General features: G+C 35.1%; 1 protein-coding gene across 12 annotated transcripts in view; it reads left to right on the forward strand.

Moving 5' to 3' along the window:
- RhoGAP71E (Rho GTPase activating protein at 71E) overlaps positions 1-18,564 on the forward strand; it is a 398,447-nt gene that overhangs the window by 355,222 nt on the left and 24,661 nt on the right. For 11 of the 12 annotated variants that reach the window (XR_014130685.1, XM_081751970.1, XM_081751966.1 and 8 more), the window contains one exon: positions 13,616-13,729. The exons of the other annotated variant lie outside the window; for it this stretch is intronic. Coding sequence is in view for 10 of the 11 variants with exons in the window: in XM_081751970.1 (XP_081608096.1) it covers positions 13,616-13,729 (114 nt within the window). In the remaining variant the exon portion in view is untranslated. The remainder of the gene's footprint in view (positions 1-13,615; positions 13,730-18,564) is intronic. 12 annotated transcript variants of the gene reach the window in all.

Genomic DNA, 18,564 nt, shown 5'->3' on the forward strand with positions numbered 1-18,564 from the left:
GTAAGTCAGGGACACAATGCAAGTGCATGATTGAGTAAAGAACTGCAGAATAACAGGAACAAGATTAAACTAAAACAAGAGCTGAAACATTGTGTCCCTGAACTGCTTTCCCGAAACAATCAATTGAAGTTTGAGGGGAAAGGAACGAATGACATATTTCGTAGGTTCCTTTACTGCCTTACCTAGAGTTGTCTGTTTCGATTTTTCCCACAAAATACCTAGGTACAGTGTATTCGATCCCTTCACTCAACCCGTTCTTGTTCCAGCTGTCTGTCTTTGTAGTGCTATTAAATTATTCTGCAGTATGATAACAAATTGAACTCTATATGGAATGCGTTTGTAGAAATTAGATAACGTTGTCAAACATAACGTAATGGAAGAGTGCTATGTAGCGTTGTATGTTGCAAGTTGTCTTTGTCTCCATTCACACCAACAGTACTTGTCGCATTAATTAAATTCAGGAAGCAGTTACAATAAAAATCAACAATACAAATATGATTGATTAGTATCAGATTTAAGGTTTAATGACAAAACTCTCCCAGTTAATATGTTTGCAAATTATACCCAATTATTTGTAAAAACCAATTCAGAAAGCAATATTCATGCGGAGTAATAACATCCACAGAGCAAGAAAGATATATTTAATTATACACATTAATAAGTAATTCAAGGATTACTTTAATTAAAAGATAACGTGTGTATACCTTTTATTTCATTTTAAAACACTTTCGTGTTGTATTTTCAAGTGAAATTGGAGATAAATTATGTCGTTAAGGAACATATATTTGGTCATAAACTAGCATATTTCGTAGATTTATAATAAAACATAAAAATAAGGTTTGTCTTAGCTACTCTTAGCTAAGTAATAATGAAGGAAATATATTTTACTATCATTTGCATTGATTGGTTTTCTTATTTTCCCCTTTTCTTGTCTATTTTAAAAGAAAATGGACGTTTGGCAACACTATCCAATGTAGACTTATTAAATTTTTAAAAAAGCATCCGGATTATAAATTTAATCAACAAAACTAATATATTTTTGAAACATAAGCTAATATAATTGAAATCTTCTTAGTATGTGGAACACACGCTCATGCATCGTACTCAAACAACTTCAGTAGGCTATGTATATCTCCTAGTAGCATGATAAATCAAGTATGTATTCAGTAACATGTAAGGAGTAACTTTGTCGATTGTCTTATAAATTCAATGTTGTAGATTTGTTCGTGCACACATCCGGCGCCACAAGTTCAGCGTAAGTGTGCAATATATCTAGTACTTTACAGATTTTCGCAGGAAGCAGTCCAGGAGAATAAGATCGTGGAAGCGTCTTTAACTCTTCCTCAATGGTCAGTCTACTACCAATATCTCGTCTGGAACAAAGATGAAAGAATGAATATACAAAATAAAAAATAGGTAAAAGAAGGGAAAATAATGGTATACGTGAAACAGTGAAACAACGCAACTTCCAATGTTGTGATATGTTCATAAATTTGCGAAATCTAAACGCTTTAAAATAGATTCATTTGTTGGCCACCCTCTTTATTTAGAAATCGTATTCTGCAGTTTATACAAAATGTAACGATTTCAGTGTAATCCAAACAACGAGAACAATACATGAGCAGTTGTTTGTTTCATTGACAGGTACACGTAAGGAATAAGCTCAATCTCGTGTTGTTAGTCATTGATGAATATTCTTAACTCTAGTTTCCTGAAAACACGTTTCGAAGTAAGAAAATAAACTGAAAAGAATTAATTTAGTAACAGGAAGAACAACATACATTCTCTCATTAATATTAAACATAAGGTTGCGTACCTTTGGTGTACTATATCTGACGGGCACACAGTGGTGAGTTTTCATTATCCGACGTGGCAATGTTATTGTATGGTTTGGAGGTGTTCATATAATTTTGTAGATAAATAGATACATACATACATGCTGCACAATAAGTATTTTTGCGTATTGTTGCGATTTTTTTCTCGTTTTACTGAGTTTAGGGTATCAAACAGATTGCTTTGAATAAAACAAAAATAATAATAATAATATCAGAAGTAAATAATTTATTAAATACACTAGTTTACAAGGTTTAACTTTAAAAAAATCGCCAGGATTACTATTTACAAAGAAATTCAAGTTTATAAAACAAGAAAATTAAAACTTTACCCATTAAACACACCTATATAATAAAACCAGATTTATTATAACACAACCTGAAGTTTTATGTAAATAGTTCTTTATTGTGTGTGAGAAAAATTATTTAAAAATAAAAACTTTTAGCGGAGATAGATATAGGCCCGTATCCACGGGGGTCTAGGGGGCCGGGCGTCCCTAAAATATTTTCACGATAGGTTTGCAAATGAACTATAATATGGTTGGATCGAGCCCCTCTAACTCCCCCCCCCCCCTTTCTACATTTTTGGGCTGGACCGGCTTGAATAGAAAATAAATTACCTAGAAACAGTAAAAGAAATCCTGCAGAAAACAAAATGTTCTCAATTTCATACTTGTTTTTTACAATATTTGAGTTTTTATTGAGATGAATAATATAAAAACAAGGTTTGCTTTGATGCCTCTTTGGCCTCAGGTTACAAAATTAATGTAAATTAAAAGACTGGACTAGTAAACATAAAGAATACGTCTTTGGAGAATTTTGTTTTCATTAGTGACCTTATACACAAGTCTGTAGTGTAACTACAAACTTGAATACATAAATATATTTATATATTAAATACATAAATATATTTATTCAGGTAAACTTACATTACCACTATTTTAAGTGCCTGTTTAATCATTGTTGCTAATAATAATATTGTTTTGTGGTGGCCAAACACCGTCTGCATGGGTTTTCTCGGAGTTCTTCCATTCCATTTCATTTTCTTCATTCATTCTCATTGCCACTGTCTCCTTTAGCCTACACAGTATAAACATAGAATGTAAAACTGAAAGATTTTATTTCATTTCACTATCATCGCTTCACTCGCTCTGAGTTTGAATGATGCTCTCAGAAGTGTTTTGAGTCCTTTCAAAACGCTTTTTGAGTCTCTTTGAACAATTCTTCGATTGGTAGCACATCTGTTTACGAATATTCCTTTATGAATGAGTAACTTACGTAAGCTCTGAGGAATATAGTGACACACATGTAGTGGATATAGCTGACCAGTGTCCAATAGGGTGGAGCGAAAAAATAAATTTTTCGAGTATCGAATTCTAATAGAGATCAAAAGTTGGGTATTCGCATGCTTATCAATTGAAAAATAACGAAAAAATTCACATTTTGAATCTTCAGTTCGCGCAAACGGCCTAAAATTTGAAAAAGAAAAAAAAATACCTTTAGGCAAGAAATATATAGATTTTTTTTCCTTTCTTGATTTCTATAGCGTCCCAAGTACTTTATTTTAGTTGTGAGGTCATATTTGTTAATGTGAGTGATTTTATACATTTTATTTTCATAATGATTCTGCTGCTCTTCGCCCATTTCTTAACTTTTTCCCTTTGAAATGGCCCAGAGCTCATCACGAAGAGGTGGCTGCAATTCGAGTTCCACCCACACCCTATCCAACCATCATATCATTTAGGATGTGCTAAATTTGTTGATTTAGTCAAGGTTGTTGTCTTAAATTACGATTTTTAAATCAAGTTGTGGCATTGTGAGTATTAAGAGCAAAGTTCTCATGTAGCCATCTGTGTTATCTTGTCCGCACACTTTTCCTGCAGCCTCTGTAACAAGGTTGACACAACTTTCAATTTCCTGAGTATGACATGGAAAATTTAAGAAGTCAAACTCATGAGCAAATTTGTCATGCATAAGTGATAAGATATTTTCTGTTGTCAAGCTTTCGAGTACTGGAAGGAGCGACAGCTTACATTTTCTCAAATCTATCATCTCGCTGTAGTCCGTGGCATCGAAATTTATTGAAGGTGCCATAAAAGTTCTAACAAAGTAATTCAGACAGGGCAGTATGCTCCAGATGTGGTATAGATGTGAAGATCTCTGTTACTTGGGATGACTGACATGTGCAAACCGGTTCTTACTGTTGTACGTTTCTCAAACAAATCCTGCAAACGAACTCAAAGAACTTGTAAACTACATATAAAGACATATGCTTCTGTCTAGTTCGGCATAGAGAGATATCAGTCAGTGAAATATGGACCTAAACGTATTTTGAAAGTAGTTGAAACAATTAGACATTTGCCAAACAACATTAAAAGAACCATCGATCCTGTGATTGAGAGAAACGTTCTTCTGTCAGCCACAGAACATATTGTTGGCTATGACAGTGGATTAGAGACAACACGTACGGTAGTTGGGTTACAGGAGAGTGCTAGAGGCAAGAAATGAGGATTCGAAGGGCAACTGTTAGAACTTGCATGTCATCTTCGATAAATTTTGATGCCACGGCCTACAGTGAGCTGATAGATTTGAGAAAATGTAAGCTGTCGCCCCTTCCAATACTCGAAAGCTTGACAACATAAACTATCTTATCACTTATGTATGACAAATCTGCTCATGAGTTTGACTTCTTAAATTTTCCATGTCATACTCAGGAAATTGAAAGTTGTGTCAACCTTGTTACAGAGGTTGCAGGAAAAGTATGCGGACAAGAAAACAGAGATGGCTACATTAGAACTTTGCTCTCAATACTCACAATGCCAAAATTTGATTAAAAAATCGTAATTTAAGACAACAATCTTGACTAAATCAACAAATTTAGCACATCCTAATCGATAGGATAGTAGTATAGGGTTGTGAGTGGAACTCTAATTGCAGCCACCTCCTCATGGTGAGTTCTGGCCATTTTAAAGAAAGAAAGTTAAGAAATGGGCGAAGAGCAGCAAAATCATTATGAAAATAAAATGTATAAAATCACTCACATTAACGAATTATTAACAAATATGACCTCACACAACCAAAATAAAGTACTTGGACGCTATAGAAAATGAAATAAAAACAAATTAGTATATTTCTTGCCTAAGGTAAATTTTGGAGTTTTTGTTATTTTTTCAAACTTTAGGCCGTTTGCGCAAACTGAAGATCCAAAGTTTGATTATTTTCGTTATTTCCCCACTGATTAGCACGCAAATACACAACTTTCGAACCCTATTATAATTCGATAGTTGAAAATCTGTTTTTTCACATGAAGATAAATTTTGGTGCTTTTCGTCATTTTCTTTTAAATTTTAGGCCGTCTGCGTGAACTGAAGATCCAAAGTATGAATTTTTCGTTATTTTTCCATTGATTAGCATGTGAATACGCAACTTTTGAGACTCTTAGGATTCGATACTAGAAAATTTGATTTTTTCGCTCCACCCTAGTATCCAAGCATAAAGTTCGGAGTTTCGACCCGGACATACCTTCTTTGGCACCATATCGAACTTTAGTTCTCTTAGCAAGCATGCTTTGTTGGATTGTACAAACAGCTTTTCGTTGCAGTGCTACTTGGTCCATTTTCGCCACAAAATGGCGCAAAAATTAGGTAATACCTTCTTGATTTTGCACTAATAAAGGTCCCCATAATCCTCAAAATCACCAGTTTCACGTAAATAGTTTTTGAAACAGTTCATATTTTTTGACCCGGTGCTCTCTTTCCATACATCCAACATAGATCCCAAGTATCAACGCTGAAAGAAGGTCTCACACACTGGGTTTAACCCCGCAGTCCGGCTCCACATGTAGTCACAGTTTAAATATATATATATATATATATATATATATATATATATATATATATATATATATATATATATATATAGAGAGAGAGAGAGAGAGAGAGAGAGAGAGAGAGAGAGAGAAAAGAAAAGAAAAGAAAGTCAGTAGTAGAATGTTTAGCAATGTACGTAGTCATGGGGTAATCGTATGGATGTAGTTATTTTTCATATGAAAACGTTGAAATTTGGAACTATTCATATACCCTAGAAGGTCTTGAAAGCTAATAATTGTATGGCTTAGTTCAATAAATGAAACGTAAAATTTATTTTTGTGTATGTGTAGAAGAGACGAAAACCTGTGTTGTGAATCATGTGTGTAATCTCATCTCTATGAATTAATGCACGTATGTGTTCGTTGAACACTTTAGTAGGTACAAAATAGCACACAAATGCAGATTTTGTGTAAGTATTCTTTGCCTCGTAGTGCGGAATAAAGAGCCATAAATGTATTGAATGCAAGTTATTGCAGATTAAATTCATCACAATTGAAACACTGATATATATATATATATATATATATATACTTCGAATAGTGCGGCCGTTATGTTTAGCAATACGCGCCAATAACTATTTTTCTTGTCTATCAAATATAACAGACTGTTACAATCTCATTGTGATCAAAATGTATTCTAAAGCGTCGTTTGAAAAATCACATTAAAAATTTCCAAACGAAATTTAAAGTTTACATACCCGTATTATGATTTGTAAAAGATAACCACAACATATTCAGCAAACATGTAGTCAGCAGACATTAGAATTCTCCACATACTGCCGATTCAGTATGACCCAAAAATACTGGTTTGAACTTGTTTTCACCTACTCGGAATAGACTATTGGTTCATGTAGCAGATGATTTTCTTTTCTCTACACCATGCTAAAGAGAGTTTGTAAGCTCATTTTCCCCTGGTAACAGTTTTTTTTTTTTTTTTTTTTCATGAAATTAATAGTAATACGAGTTTTTTCCGCACCAGATTGTAAAAAACTGACCACCGTGCGTCATAGAGAATTTCCAGTGGTTAAGAAATGATAAGATGTATATATATTTATTAATTTAAAGAATATAATAATAGACAATGCAAACTTTTACTTAATGCTTACAAGTTAGTCCATTGTTAAAATTAACTTGTTCCTGCTAGTCAGCTGTTCTCTGAAATAAGCTTTGCTTGTTGCAGATGTGTGTATCTATGTATAATATAACTTGCAGATGTGTGTATCTATGTATAATATAACAACTAGGAATAGCCGAAACCGGTTTTCGGCTCTGAACGTATCCGGTTCTGGAACCGAGTTTTCGGATCCAGGTCTGGAACCGGTTTTGAATTTAGTATGTACGATGTCGTCTCGTAATTTGTGCAGGACCCCCTCCATAAAACGGAGGGTGAGGGGTCTCAGAAATTTGAAATGGAAAGATGCGTCAAAAGTTTGACTCAAGACTGACAAAAATGGGCAACACTCAACAACAGAAACAACTTTTATTTGAAACTTCTCATTTTCAAACCAACCGCGGCAAATTTTGAAAAACTCTTTAATTTTAGTATGTACCTCTGACTCTGAGGGAATTTATTTATAACGTCAACGCGGTTTAAAGGCCTTGGGGCTATTATTCACCCGTGATTTTGACATTTTCAAACAACCCTAATAAAGGGGAGACTGCATGAGAATTTCGATATAAAGGATGAATTATCCCTACGGATTTTGTGGGAACCCCCACAGACCCGGCATTTTGGAACGGTTGTACCGAGGAAAAAATGTTCGAAGATCAAGTTGTTGGTATATTGATGAGTGCTACTGACGCTTGCCAGTTTTCAGTTGACCAACCTTACCATTTGAATTTTCTGAGTCCGCCATCCCTCTTTTCGGGAGAGGGAGATATTGCAAAATGTGAACATTCTCAGTATATTTTGCCATGGCTATTTGTTATGTTCAGTTATTCGTAAGGCTGCATAAACGGGTTTTCCAGTCGGCTATTTCAGGTGTAATGTAATGTAAACATTTTCGTGAAACGTCCTGTATTACAAATTTGTCGTTATTTTCTGAAGGTGTAACTGCTAAACCCGAGCTGCTGGCAGACTGTAAACAGGGTGCTAGATGAAATAGTGGAAATGACAGGCAAGCGGCGGGCGCTTGTGTCATTTGGCTAAACTCCCACTGGTGTACCAATTTTTTTTTCTGGGGGCAGAAGTGGGTCTGGGTGGGGAGGGCACAAGCGCGTGGTCATCTTTTCAGTGTTTTGAAGGTCAACTTCGTGCCTCCTTTACGAGTCTTTGTTGGGGGGAGGAGGAATTTCAAATCCAGGTCTAGAATCGGTTCCTAAGATCCGGTTCCGAAACCAGGTTTTCGGATTCAGGTCAGGAACTGGTTCCTAAGGTCTGGTTCCAGAACCGGGTTTTCGGATCAAGGTCTGGAACCGGTTCTGAAAACCGGATCTTCAAGAACCAGTTTCTCGTGGAACCAGTTCCGCCGGAGCCGGAACTTTGTAACCATCCCTAATAACTACACTGTATACAATGATTTTATTGCCATGGGTCTTAGTTAATTTTGGACAGCTTTGGGTCATTGACTGTGAATGTGGCAACAGTTTTGCTAGATTCGCTCTGGTTACCGAGATAATGGGCACCCCTTTGAAAACTAAATGCATGCAACCTATGTGGTAAAGGTACAGAGAGAGAACTTAACTTACACCTCAAACTACACAAGAATTGTGTGTAATTACAAAAGCAAAAACACGATAAATAACTACGGCAATGCAGGATTACCCTGTTAGAAAAGAAGAAAGAAGAAAAAAAAGAAAAGAGAAACTAGCAACGTGGTTCAAGTATTTACATTGGCTACTGTTTAGAAAAATACCTGCGTACACATTGTGTGGCATATCACGAATTACACGCCGGAGGCTCGAGCACTATACTGTCTCGATACTTTTCCTCCATCGCGTTGATATCTTAGTGAAGTCTTTCCGCGTGTTCCTCAATGAAATCATTATTATCAGGAAATTCGTCCACCAAGTAGCTGTACAGAAAGTGAGCTTTTACGCCCATATTAGCAGCCAAATCTTCAAAGTTAATAAGCATAGGTTGCACGAATTGTTTTATAATTGTTTGCTCATTATTTTCCAAAAACTTTTAATACACAGAGACATAATTACACAGTTCTGGACAACAGAGACATAATTTCAGCATCAGTCATGTATTTTATGATGAGTTTACGAATTTGCGGGCCTTTAAAGATTCCAGATTTCTTTAAAAATCCAACGCTCAGCATCGGAAAACATTTGCGTATGTAGTTAAGGCGTATGGGGCAATACCTGGGCAAATTACTTCAGTACGAGCTTAATATGAAATGGTGGAAGAATGATTGATTGTATCTCTATCAATCAAAATTTGTGAATAATATTACTGCACTAACAGTCCTCTCTTGTAGACCATGTCACATTTCTCCAAAGATCTTGCTTTGCCCTACTATCCTACAAGCACAAAACCAAGGATAGTTGGATTATTCAGTGTGCGGTTTAGCAAAACATTCAACATCTTCAGGACAAGACAAATACACCACTAGTACTGCTGATAATAGAGTTTCTGCTAACAGTGTAATATTTCACGTTCAGTTTCATTGAATTGGGAATTTGATTAGAGGCACAGTAATTACCATTATGCAATAAAGCATATTTCAGACTACTGCAAGAGCTATTAAAAAAATGTCTCCAATCTTACGGTCAATATGCCGGTAATCCCAAATACAAAAGTACAGTAATCCCTTGATGTCACTAGTTGAAAAATTGCCGAACTTCTTGCTCTGTGATGCGATGAAAAAGTTAATTTAGTCAAGCTTTACAATTCTTTTCCTTTAACCTTGATGCTGAAAGCTCGGATGATTGCTTTGACAGATTGAGGTCTCGTATAATAGCATTGAATTCTTCTTGAGAGAGCTGCTGAGTTGTTGAACAGCTTCCTTGATAAAACACCAATGCTATGTTATGTGGCACAGATCGCTGATTGTAAATCGGAGTACTCCCACTTGAGATTCTTGTAGCGATTGAAGCTCTTGATATTGACAAGCCAAAAGTAACAATCATTCTTCATTCCTATATTCTTCAATCCTTTTAGAAAAATATTGAAAATTCATTGTTTTTACCGGATTTTTCAAGTTTCAACGCGATGCGGGACCGGAAGATTTATAAATAAAAGCTTTTCTTTTTGGGCTTTTTCTTGTCTATACCAATGGCAACTTTTGCACACTATAGCGTTCCGGAAATAGAAATATGATTGTTTTTGAACCACCCTGTAAATAGCCCTGCATAAAAGAATTTAGTATTTCGTTGAAATGTTCTAACTTGTTTGCCACTTCGTATAAATAGGATTGGCTTATGTGCAGAATATAACTTGGTGGTTTGATTTGTAGTTCAGCATACCTTTCAGCACCAAGACTATATGAAACGTGAACTTATAGCTTAACGTTAGATCCAAACCCCGAGCTCCTACCTTGTCCAGAAAAGACAAATCAGTTTTGTTTTCATATTACTTAGACAGCGAACTACCTCACAAATTCTAGGTATTATATTAAGAATTTAATGGTACTAGAAAAATTACGCTTCGACCTCACACGTAATTCCTTGAGTTTAGAATAACATTGAGTGAAAAAAAACTGTCTCCGTTTCAGTAACAAATTTGGCATTATTCGTCCATGCTTCAAAAGTTTAACTTCTCAGTTCTTAGCTCTCATCGTCTGCTTTTCTTATTCCTTAACAGCGTACTAGTAGTTTTATATCATATATTTTTAAAGCAGTATTTTAATATTGAACATGGTATTAGTTGGATGTTTCCTTTTAAACTTTAATGTTTGTAGTGTAATTCTTATTAAGATTGAACCGAAATTATTAGTATGGACAAAGAAGATGCCTTCATTTGTCGCACGTTAGGGAGTAGTGAACACCACAAATTGAAGTAAATTGAAGTCTTAATTTGTTTGATCATAGAGTATGCATTGTGAGTGTATTCCGGTCCAAAGCTCAGTAAAGTGTCATCATTATCTTCCTTAACATGTTGAGATATAAGTAAAGAAATTTAATAGTATAATGTATGAAACCTTGCCTACATACATATTAAATCTCCAATTTAAGCCTTCATAGTTATGCTGTTTAGGGTAAGGGGACGGACGACTAGTGAAAGTAAATAATTATTGAAGAATTTGGTGGGATGGGAATGTGAGAGAATCCCAAGAAAATCCACAGACACGGTGTTGTTCAGCACCACAAACCTATGGTCTAGAATCGAACTAGGGGCTTATCGTACCAGAGATGCGCGGTCTACTATTGAGCCACCGTGCCCCATTTTTTAATAAGCAAGAACGTCAGAGCGAAGTGGAAGCTTTGCCTTACGATAAGTATAGCACAGTTTTTCTTTGGCATTCTGTCTTTTGGTAGTTTATCAAAACGAACGTATAAAATAAACATATTTCATTCATACCCATTTTATCTACGCTTTTACTGTGTTTGTGTATAGCAATTCTAAAACGAACTTCCCTAAGAATCTTTTAATTTTACAATGATTTTACTGGAAGAAGATACATATAATAATCAAAAAATCCACAACCAGTGTTTCCTTAGAAAGTTTCTTTACTGGCACTTGCAGAAGCATGTTTAGCTATATTAACTTAAATGAATTGAAGGAATTAAGCCCATGATACTTGCTTTAATCTTTCCTGCACATGAGTGTGTAGAGTTTCTGAAAGAGAAGTGGATATTCAATTCTATTTTTTAAGTGTAGCTGTACATCAGAAACTTACAGATATGTCAGTGTGCATTGCAGATTTCGGAAATTGAGATCAGGGTTAAGATTCACTCTGATTTCAATGCAGTCCAGAACATCACTGAATTTTGAATGTCCATATCAACTTCTTTTGTTTAAGTAAATATGTGCATGCATCATTTTCCTTTAATGTACTTATGTTTTACTAATTCTAATTTCTAATTAGTTTGCTGTTTGCTGCACTTGTTATTTTGCAACTAACTCAGTTTATTTTGATTACTTCTAAAAATCTCATTTACTACAACTAGAGCACAATACTTCTTGTTATAATTTTAAACCGATTGAATATCACATCGCATTAGCTGCACTTAGTGTGTTCATCTATCAAGCTGCAGTAATTGATTGTGCTAATTTCATCAAACTTGAACCGTAGGTTGTCTAAATTCCTCGGTGCATTATTAACTATACATCGTATTACGGTTACTGACTGTAACCACGTCAGTACTTGATTCTGTTCACTATTTTTTCTCAGTAACTTTCAAATGAATGAGATTTCAGGGTATTTCTTTTTGTGTTAAAGAAAACTTGTTTGATTAATAAGTTCATTAACAAGTTGTCGAGGAAACTAACGAACGCTGCTATACAATGAGCTGCGAAAGTACGTATCTGCAATTCAGTTTGCGTAACTTGCTGTCTAATAATGAGGTGATTTTAGTACTTTGTTTTTCATTTGAAAGCAACATAGCTTTCTTGAAGAGAAACAAATTGTGAACTAGTAATTATTTTGTGCAAAATTTTAAGAAGTATTGTCCAGATATTTGCTTCTGTACGACTACTTGAAGCTAGTTTATTATGCGTAACAATTCTGTAAGTTACACTGTTGATGAGCAGAAAGTACTAACACTTTACTTGAAATTTGGCGTATGTTGTTCCAATTAATGGTTTCGTAGTATATTCAGTTAGAATTTGTTTCTCGTTGGTGTCAGTTACGTATGAATTTTATGATAGCAATAAAGATAGCTGCTACTGAGAAACAGCTAAAAGTTTAATATGCGCATTCCTAGCATTTGTTACTCATTTTTAGACTCAGGTAGATTCTTTTGATGCACAGATTTTCAATATTCATTTATCGATGTGGAGCAGTTGGGTAGTTACACAAATGAAGACAAATAATTGTGACAAATCCATTGTGCTAATTACACCCACTCTAGAGAATTATAGTAAATGATCTTATAGATTGAAGTTTTATTGATTGTAATACTAGGAAAGTTTTGTTTTTCTAACCTTTTTTGTCAAAAGAATTTGAAAATGTGTAAAGCCTATGGTGCATAATGTACAGTATATTTTAGCTGAATGCTTCTTATTCTTGAAAACTACGCGTAACTTATACAAAAGTAAAATCTGATCAAAGCAAATACGTATGATAATTATTAACCTGTGTTAGTTTCTGCAATATTATATTGCAGGAACTATAACACAAATTAATAGTAATAATAATAATAATAAGAAGAAGAAGAAGAAGAAAAGTGGTGTTTGCTTCAGTCAGATTTTATTTAAGTATTTTTGGGGTAAGTTTCCTGTGAGAAGTTTGTTATTACTATTTCTTATTATTCACTGAAATAAAAAAAAAAATGTATGTTCACTCAAGAGAGACAGCTAAAAAAAATAATAAAATTTAAAAATGTTGCGTTGCTATAGTAGAAGAAAATAAGTAGAAAATAGAGCATTAATTATGTTTATTCAATGATTAAAAGGTATGAAATTATACATTAAGATAAACTGAAAGTAAGAGGAATCGATGACTTAGAGATTCTGTATAACGTAAGTAAAGTGATCTTGATCGACGCGTATTTTGGATACTGTGTCGGCTTAAATTTAAAATTGTTTTTCTGGTTTTGTAGGGTAACACATAAGAGAATTCTTTAAAAAATTAAAATGTAGTACAATTTCAATGACAATAAAATCCTAGATATTTGCATTTTTCTTTTTGCTTTGGGTACCAACACAAAATTACGACATTTGTGCAGGTACTCGTATGTAAGAATGTGATATGGGATGTGTGATGTGAGAGTTGTGTGCATGTTTAACTGTACCAGCATGTTGTCAGTTGCCACTGCTTTCACTTTAACCACTTGCAATGCTTAGTATAGCATTTTTCTCACCTAGGGCTCCAGCCGTTCCTCTTCCAGTAGTGTCACTAGTCATCACATGACCTTGGAGGAATTGAGAGCTGTTAACAGATACGCTGAAAGCACCAAAAGTCTTTCTTACCTTCCACAGGTGAGGGCTTGCAAATTATGCTTTTTTTCTATATAATTAATTAAACATGCTTTGTTTCGTTCCCTCTCACAAACGCTTATTAGCAATACATCACCATAATTACAGTAATATTTAGTGTGCAGTTAATATAGTATTTCATACATAGTGGTCCTTAGGTGCAGTTGCGTAAGTCTCTCTTTTTCCTGTCGTTCTCACCTTCCTTATAACATGTAGATCAAGACGTGAATAATCAAGAATATATCTTAATTACTTTTCTTATGTTGTAGCTCAATAATATTCTGCTTCCAAATTAAATGTTATTATGAGGTTTCTTGATTACGAAGGACGTGGAAATTTAAATATCGTGTATTGAAGTTTGTTAATAGCGTTCTTGCCATCTCTTGCATTAATGCTTTTTTGCAATAATAATAATAAGGTATAACAACTTTATTTATTTATTTATTGTGAAGAATGTTCTTAGGACTTACTATGACACTCTTACCCGCGTGCTTGGAAAAGTTTTTAATTTCTGGTGTTTACTGCTGGCCAGATAAAATTCTGCTCTGGAAAGCAAGTTCAAGCTATGTTTATACAAGGAATTGAAAGTTACATTTGTTGAAGGAAATAATATTATGATGAAGGAAGATAATAAATATAACTTAATGATTAGATGCAATTGTTAATACGAGAATCATTATTTGTAGTGTCAATGTGTCTGACAAAATGAAATGACAGAGCTCCCTCATGGTTATACGGCTGGCGTACGCATTTTCGGCGCGGGAAACCCGGTTTCGATTGCCGGCAAGAGCTTATGTGGTTTGCATCCCATGTTATAGGTCCACGTCTCATATAACCTTGGTGCTGAAAGAGATGCTATATCTAATCCAACAAAAATGAAATGAAATATTTTACTCTCATTTAATCATTTAAGTCTTAGTATAATCTGCTGTTGCATGTACGTTTCCACACATCTGGGAGACATTCGATCGCAATAATAGCTCCCTTTGTGGCAGTTTACAAGAGACCATCCTATGGCCGAAAGTGATGCTCAGGGCGTCTCTAAAGCATTTCCCTGTCAGCATTTCCTTCATCTTGAAAACAAATCAGTCACAGAGGGTTACTTAGATGAATAAACTGGGTGCTCCAGCTGCTCCTAAGACCATTGTTGAAGTAAGTTCTTCATCGCTTGTGCTGTATGACATCTTGCTTTATCGTGGAGGATGGCAGGCTCTGATTGCCGATATGTTATCTTTTGCACCTAAGAGCAAGGTGCAAATGCTCATGAAAATAACTGGCTTATAGTCTTCGTTCACCGTAACCTTTTGGTGGTCATATGACACAATCATTATCATCTTTGAATTCGCAGATTCTCGTTTGGCTGATTTTGGATGCGGTGAAATCGGATGCCACCAGTCATTTGACGGTGGCTTCAGTTCCTTTTCATACAATTTGGCATGCGTCTCATCAGTTGAGAAAGGAATGTGTTAACTTTCAGTTACTAATGTCTGTGGTGAATGCGTACATATTCCCATCTGTATCATTTTTGAACTTCAGTCTTAATATATATATGGTATCCATTTTGTCGATATGTTATGCATGCCGAAGTCTTGAGTTAGCATAAAAGATAATGAAATGTTAAGTTCATTTATTTATCACTGTGCACAGAGGATGCGGCGTGAAGAGTACAAGGGAATCAAGTCCAATTACCAAAGTTATAAGAAACATGGACATAAAGTATGTACGATGCACTTATGTGTGTGTCCAAAATGAGTAAAAGTAGACCTGATTTCCGTGTGCACTAAATGCCAATATGTCCATTGACGTCATTGTCCAGCAATGTGCGCATTGCATCCAAGTGGTGTGGGCTGTTGCTGTGTTCTTTCGTGGCCCATTTGGCAATGGTACGGTACGGTAAAACTAGGTTCGCACATATATTCACGTAAGCCCTTGTGAATTATCTTCCACTTGCAATCTAAAATTTGATGAACATTTGCTGGTTCTTGACGTGTAAACATTGTTCAGGGTGAAAACATACACAAATTCACTCTCACGTCTTTCAACTACCACATAACAGTACTGTTCGTCAACAAACACTTACATATGATTCGTAGGAAGATCAATCAAGACCGGATCGCCTTATGTCTCAGCAACAGTTTGTAAAAAGTATGCCATTATTTATATTTATATATATATATATATATATATATATATATATATATATATATATATATATATATATATATATATAATAAGCTTCTACGTGTTATTTAAAATAATAATAATTAAAAAATGAATTATATCTTGGAAGACATCGCAGCATACGATATTCCAAACACGAGGAACCGTGAAGCTGGTAGACCCTGATAATTGCCAGTTCCCGCCGACATATTCCGTGTTCACTGCTGTCATGGTTTGCCTTTTGTCTGCTTTGGACTCACCCTCAAGTCAGAACAGTATGAGAATTTTGTTGGGCGCATATATTGCATATTACTGAATTATGCATTTTTAGGTAGTATATATGTGACTTCCGTTACACTGATATGGACTGTCATTTCACGGTTTCTCGTGTTGGAAATAATTCGTGTTCACAATGTCGTTTTTCCACACTTATGGACGCCCTAGCTCTGAATTTCTGCACTTTTCTCCACAAATCCGTATCAGCTTACTTTCTTACTTTGGTGTGAGGAATTCTTTTATAGTTTGTCTGTATAGTTCATTAACATACATTTTGTATATATTAGGGTGGTCCATAAATATCAATTTTCAGATCAGGCTGGTCTCACCCCCTAAAATGGTTCCATATGGGACTAAATTAAGCCAGGAGAAAAATTAGCTTCATTGAATAATATTAAATGGTGCCCCAAGCGACCTAAAATTTTGAATCCGATTACAGTACATAGTATATGGGAAAAATCTGGAATAAACTCATGTAATTTAGAAACGGCTGAAGGTAATGCAAAGATAACCTGGATAATAGAAATAGAGGAAAAAACATTTAATTTTGTATAGTACTGCCATTGCGGCCATCTTGGATTCAGGTCAAAATTTTTAAGTAGAAAGAGAGTCATGTGACATATCGTTTTGAGGTATCGTTTTACCAGAAGCACAAATCTGGCACTATTTTAAAGATAGCTTTAGTCATGTAAGAATTATTACCTGTAAAAAGATTTCTCCTTTTCAGATTAATAATTCTTACACGACTAAAAGTAAAGACATGAGTTTGGCGTGAAACGAACGAAAGGGATATGCACGGCTTCAAACGAAAGAGGAACGCAAAAGAAAATGCACTTCTGAAAATGATTTGTTTGAACTTTATACGCCAAAAGACATGGAGCAGTTCAAGTAATGAAAAGGAAACCCCAGTTGAGAATGTTAGAGAAAATGTAAATACGAATGCGTGTGTGCCCGGACCGTCCAAGAGATGTAAAAGGGGGAAAAACTAATTTTATTACTCAAAGACTGGTGTTGCTCTTAATCGATAAAAGATCACTCATAGAGCAGCAATACATATTCTGACAGCGACGGCAGAGGCATTAGGCCATAATGTACAGGAACTAGCAATAAATGGGTCTTCCATTCACCGATGCTGAGAGAAAACCTGTAGTGAAGTTGCACAGAACTACAAGAAACAATTTCAGAGTGCATCAAGTGCGTTACTTGCATATTGGAACGGAAAACTACTGCTGAATTTGACTGGCAGACTGCCGGCAGGTTATCAATAATTATTACAGGAGATGGTCATGAGAGGCTAATTGGTGTTCCCATTTTGTCGTCATCAAGAGAAGAACATATCGATTCTACTATAGTACATTAGCTTGAAGAATGGAACTTGGTAAAGTTCGTGCAGACAGTTTATTGTGACACTACTCTTTGCAATATTGATCTTGTCAACGGTGCGTGCATTCTGCTAGAGCAGTAGCTCCAAAATAACCTTCTGTACCTTCCTTGTAGACACCACATTTATGAATTAGTTTTAAAATGTGTATTTGATAACTGTTGTGTTTCGTTTGCATCTGGACCGGACGCTCTCCTATTGAAGTGTTTTCAGAATGAGTGGTCTAGAATAGATTGCACTAACTTTATTCCAGGAATTGATGATGATGATGTAACAAACAATATTTCCGATGTAAGAAATGAAGTGTTGAATTTTGCTATCAAACTTGTAAAAGCAGGACACTGCAGAGAAGATTACAGGGATTTTTTAGAACTGACCATCATATTCTTGGGTGGCATATCTCCTTGAGGAGTTTTCTTTCGTTTGCCTGGAACAATTCACCATGTAAGGTGGATGGGAAAAGCAAGCTACTATTTAAAATATTTCTCTTTCGCCAACAATTTCGTTTAACGAAGCAAATAGAAACGGGTCTTCGGGGAGTATGCACTTTCTGATCCGACTATATGTTTATAGTTGGCTTAAATGTGATCAAACATTCCATTCACCATTACAAGATCTACAATTTTTGAAAGATTTGTACAGTTAAAGACAAATAGATGCTGAATTATCTGAAGTGGCTCTTTCTAAATTTTCACGGTGACTCTGGTACTTGACGGAGGAACATGTAGCATTGGGGTTTTTTGATGATGGAGTTACCATAATGGAAAAGCAAAAAATGGTTGAAAGAATTAAAACTATAAGGGGAAACCGTGAAGCAGCAAAGAGGCTTGACGCAAGAGATGATACCATAAAAATTCTTGTGAAAAGAGAAATCAGTGATTTTGTTACAACAAACAAATTTTCCTCGAGAGATTTAAAATACCCAAAGGGTTTCTTGAGTGTGATCCGACTTCATGGCCAAAAACAATGACTATCTTCAAGGAAAGACAAAGTTGAATTCATCCTCGTAATAAACGGTGTG

This window comes from Thermobia domestica, chromosome 3 (assembly GCF_964235325.1).
Source record: "Thermobia domestica chromosome 3, izTheDome1.hap1.1, whole genome shotgun sequence".
NCBI lineage: Eukaryota > Metazoa > Arthropoda > Insecta > Zygentoma > Lepismatidae > Thermobia > Thermobia domestica.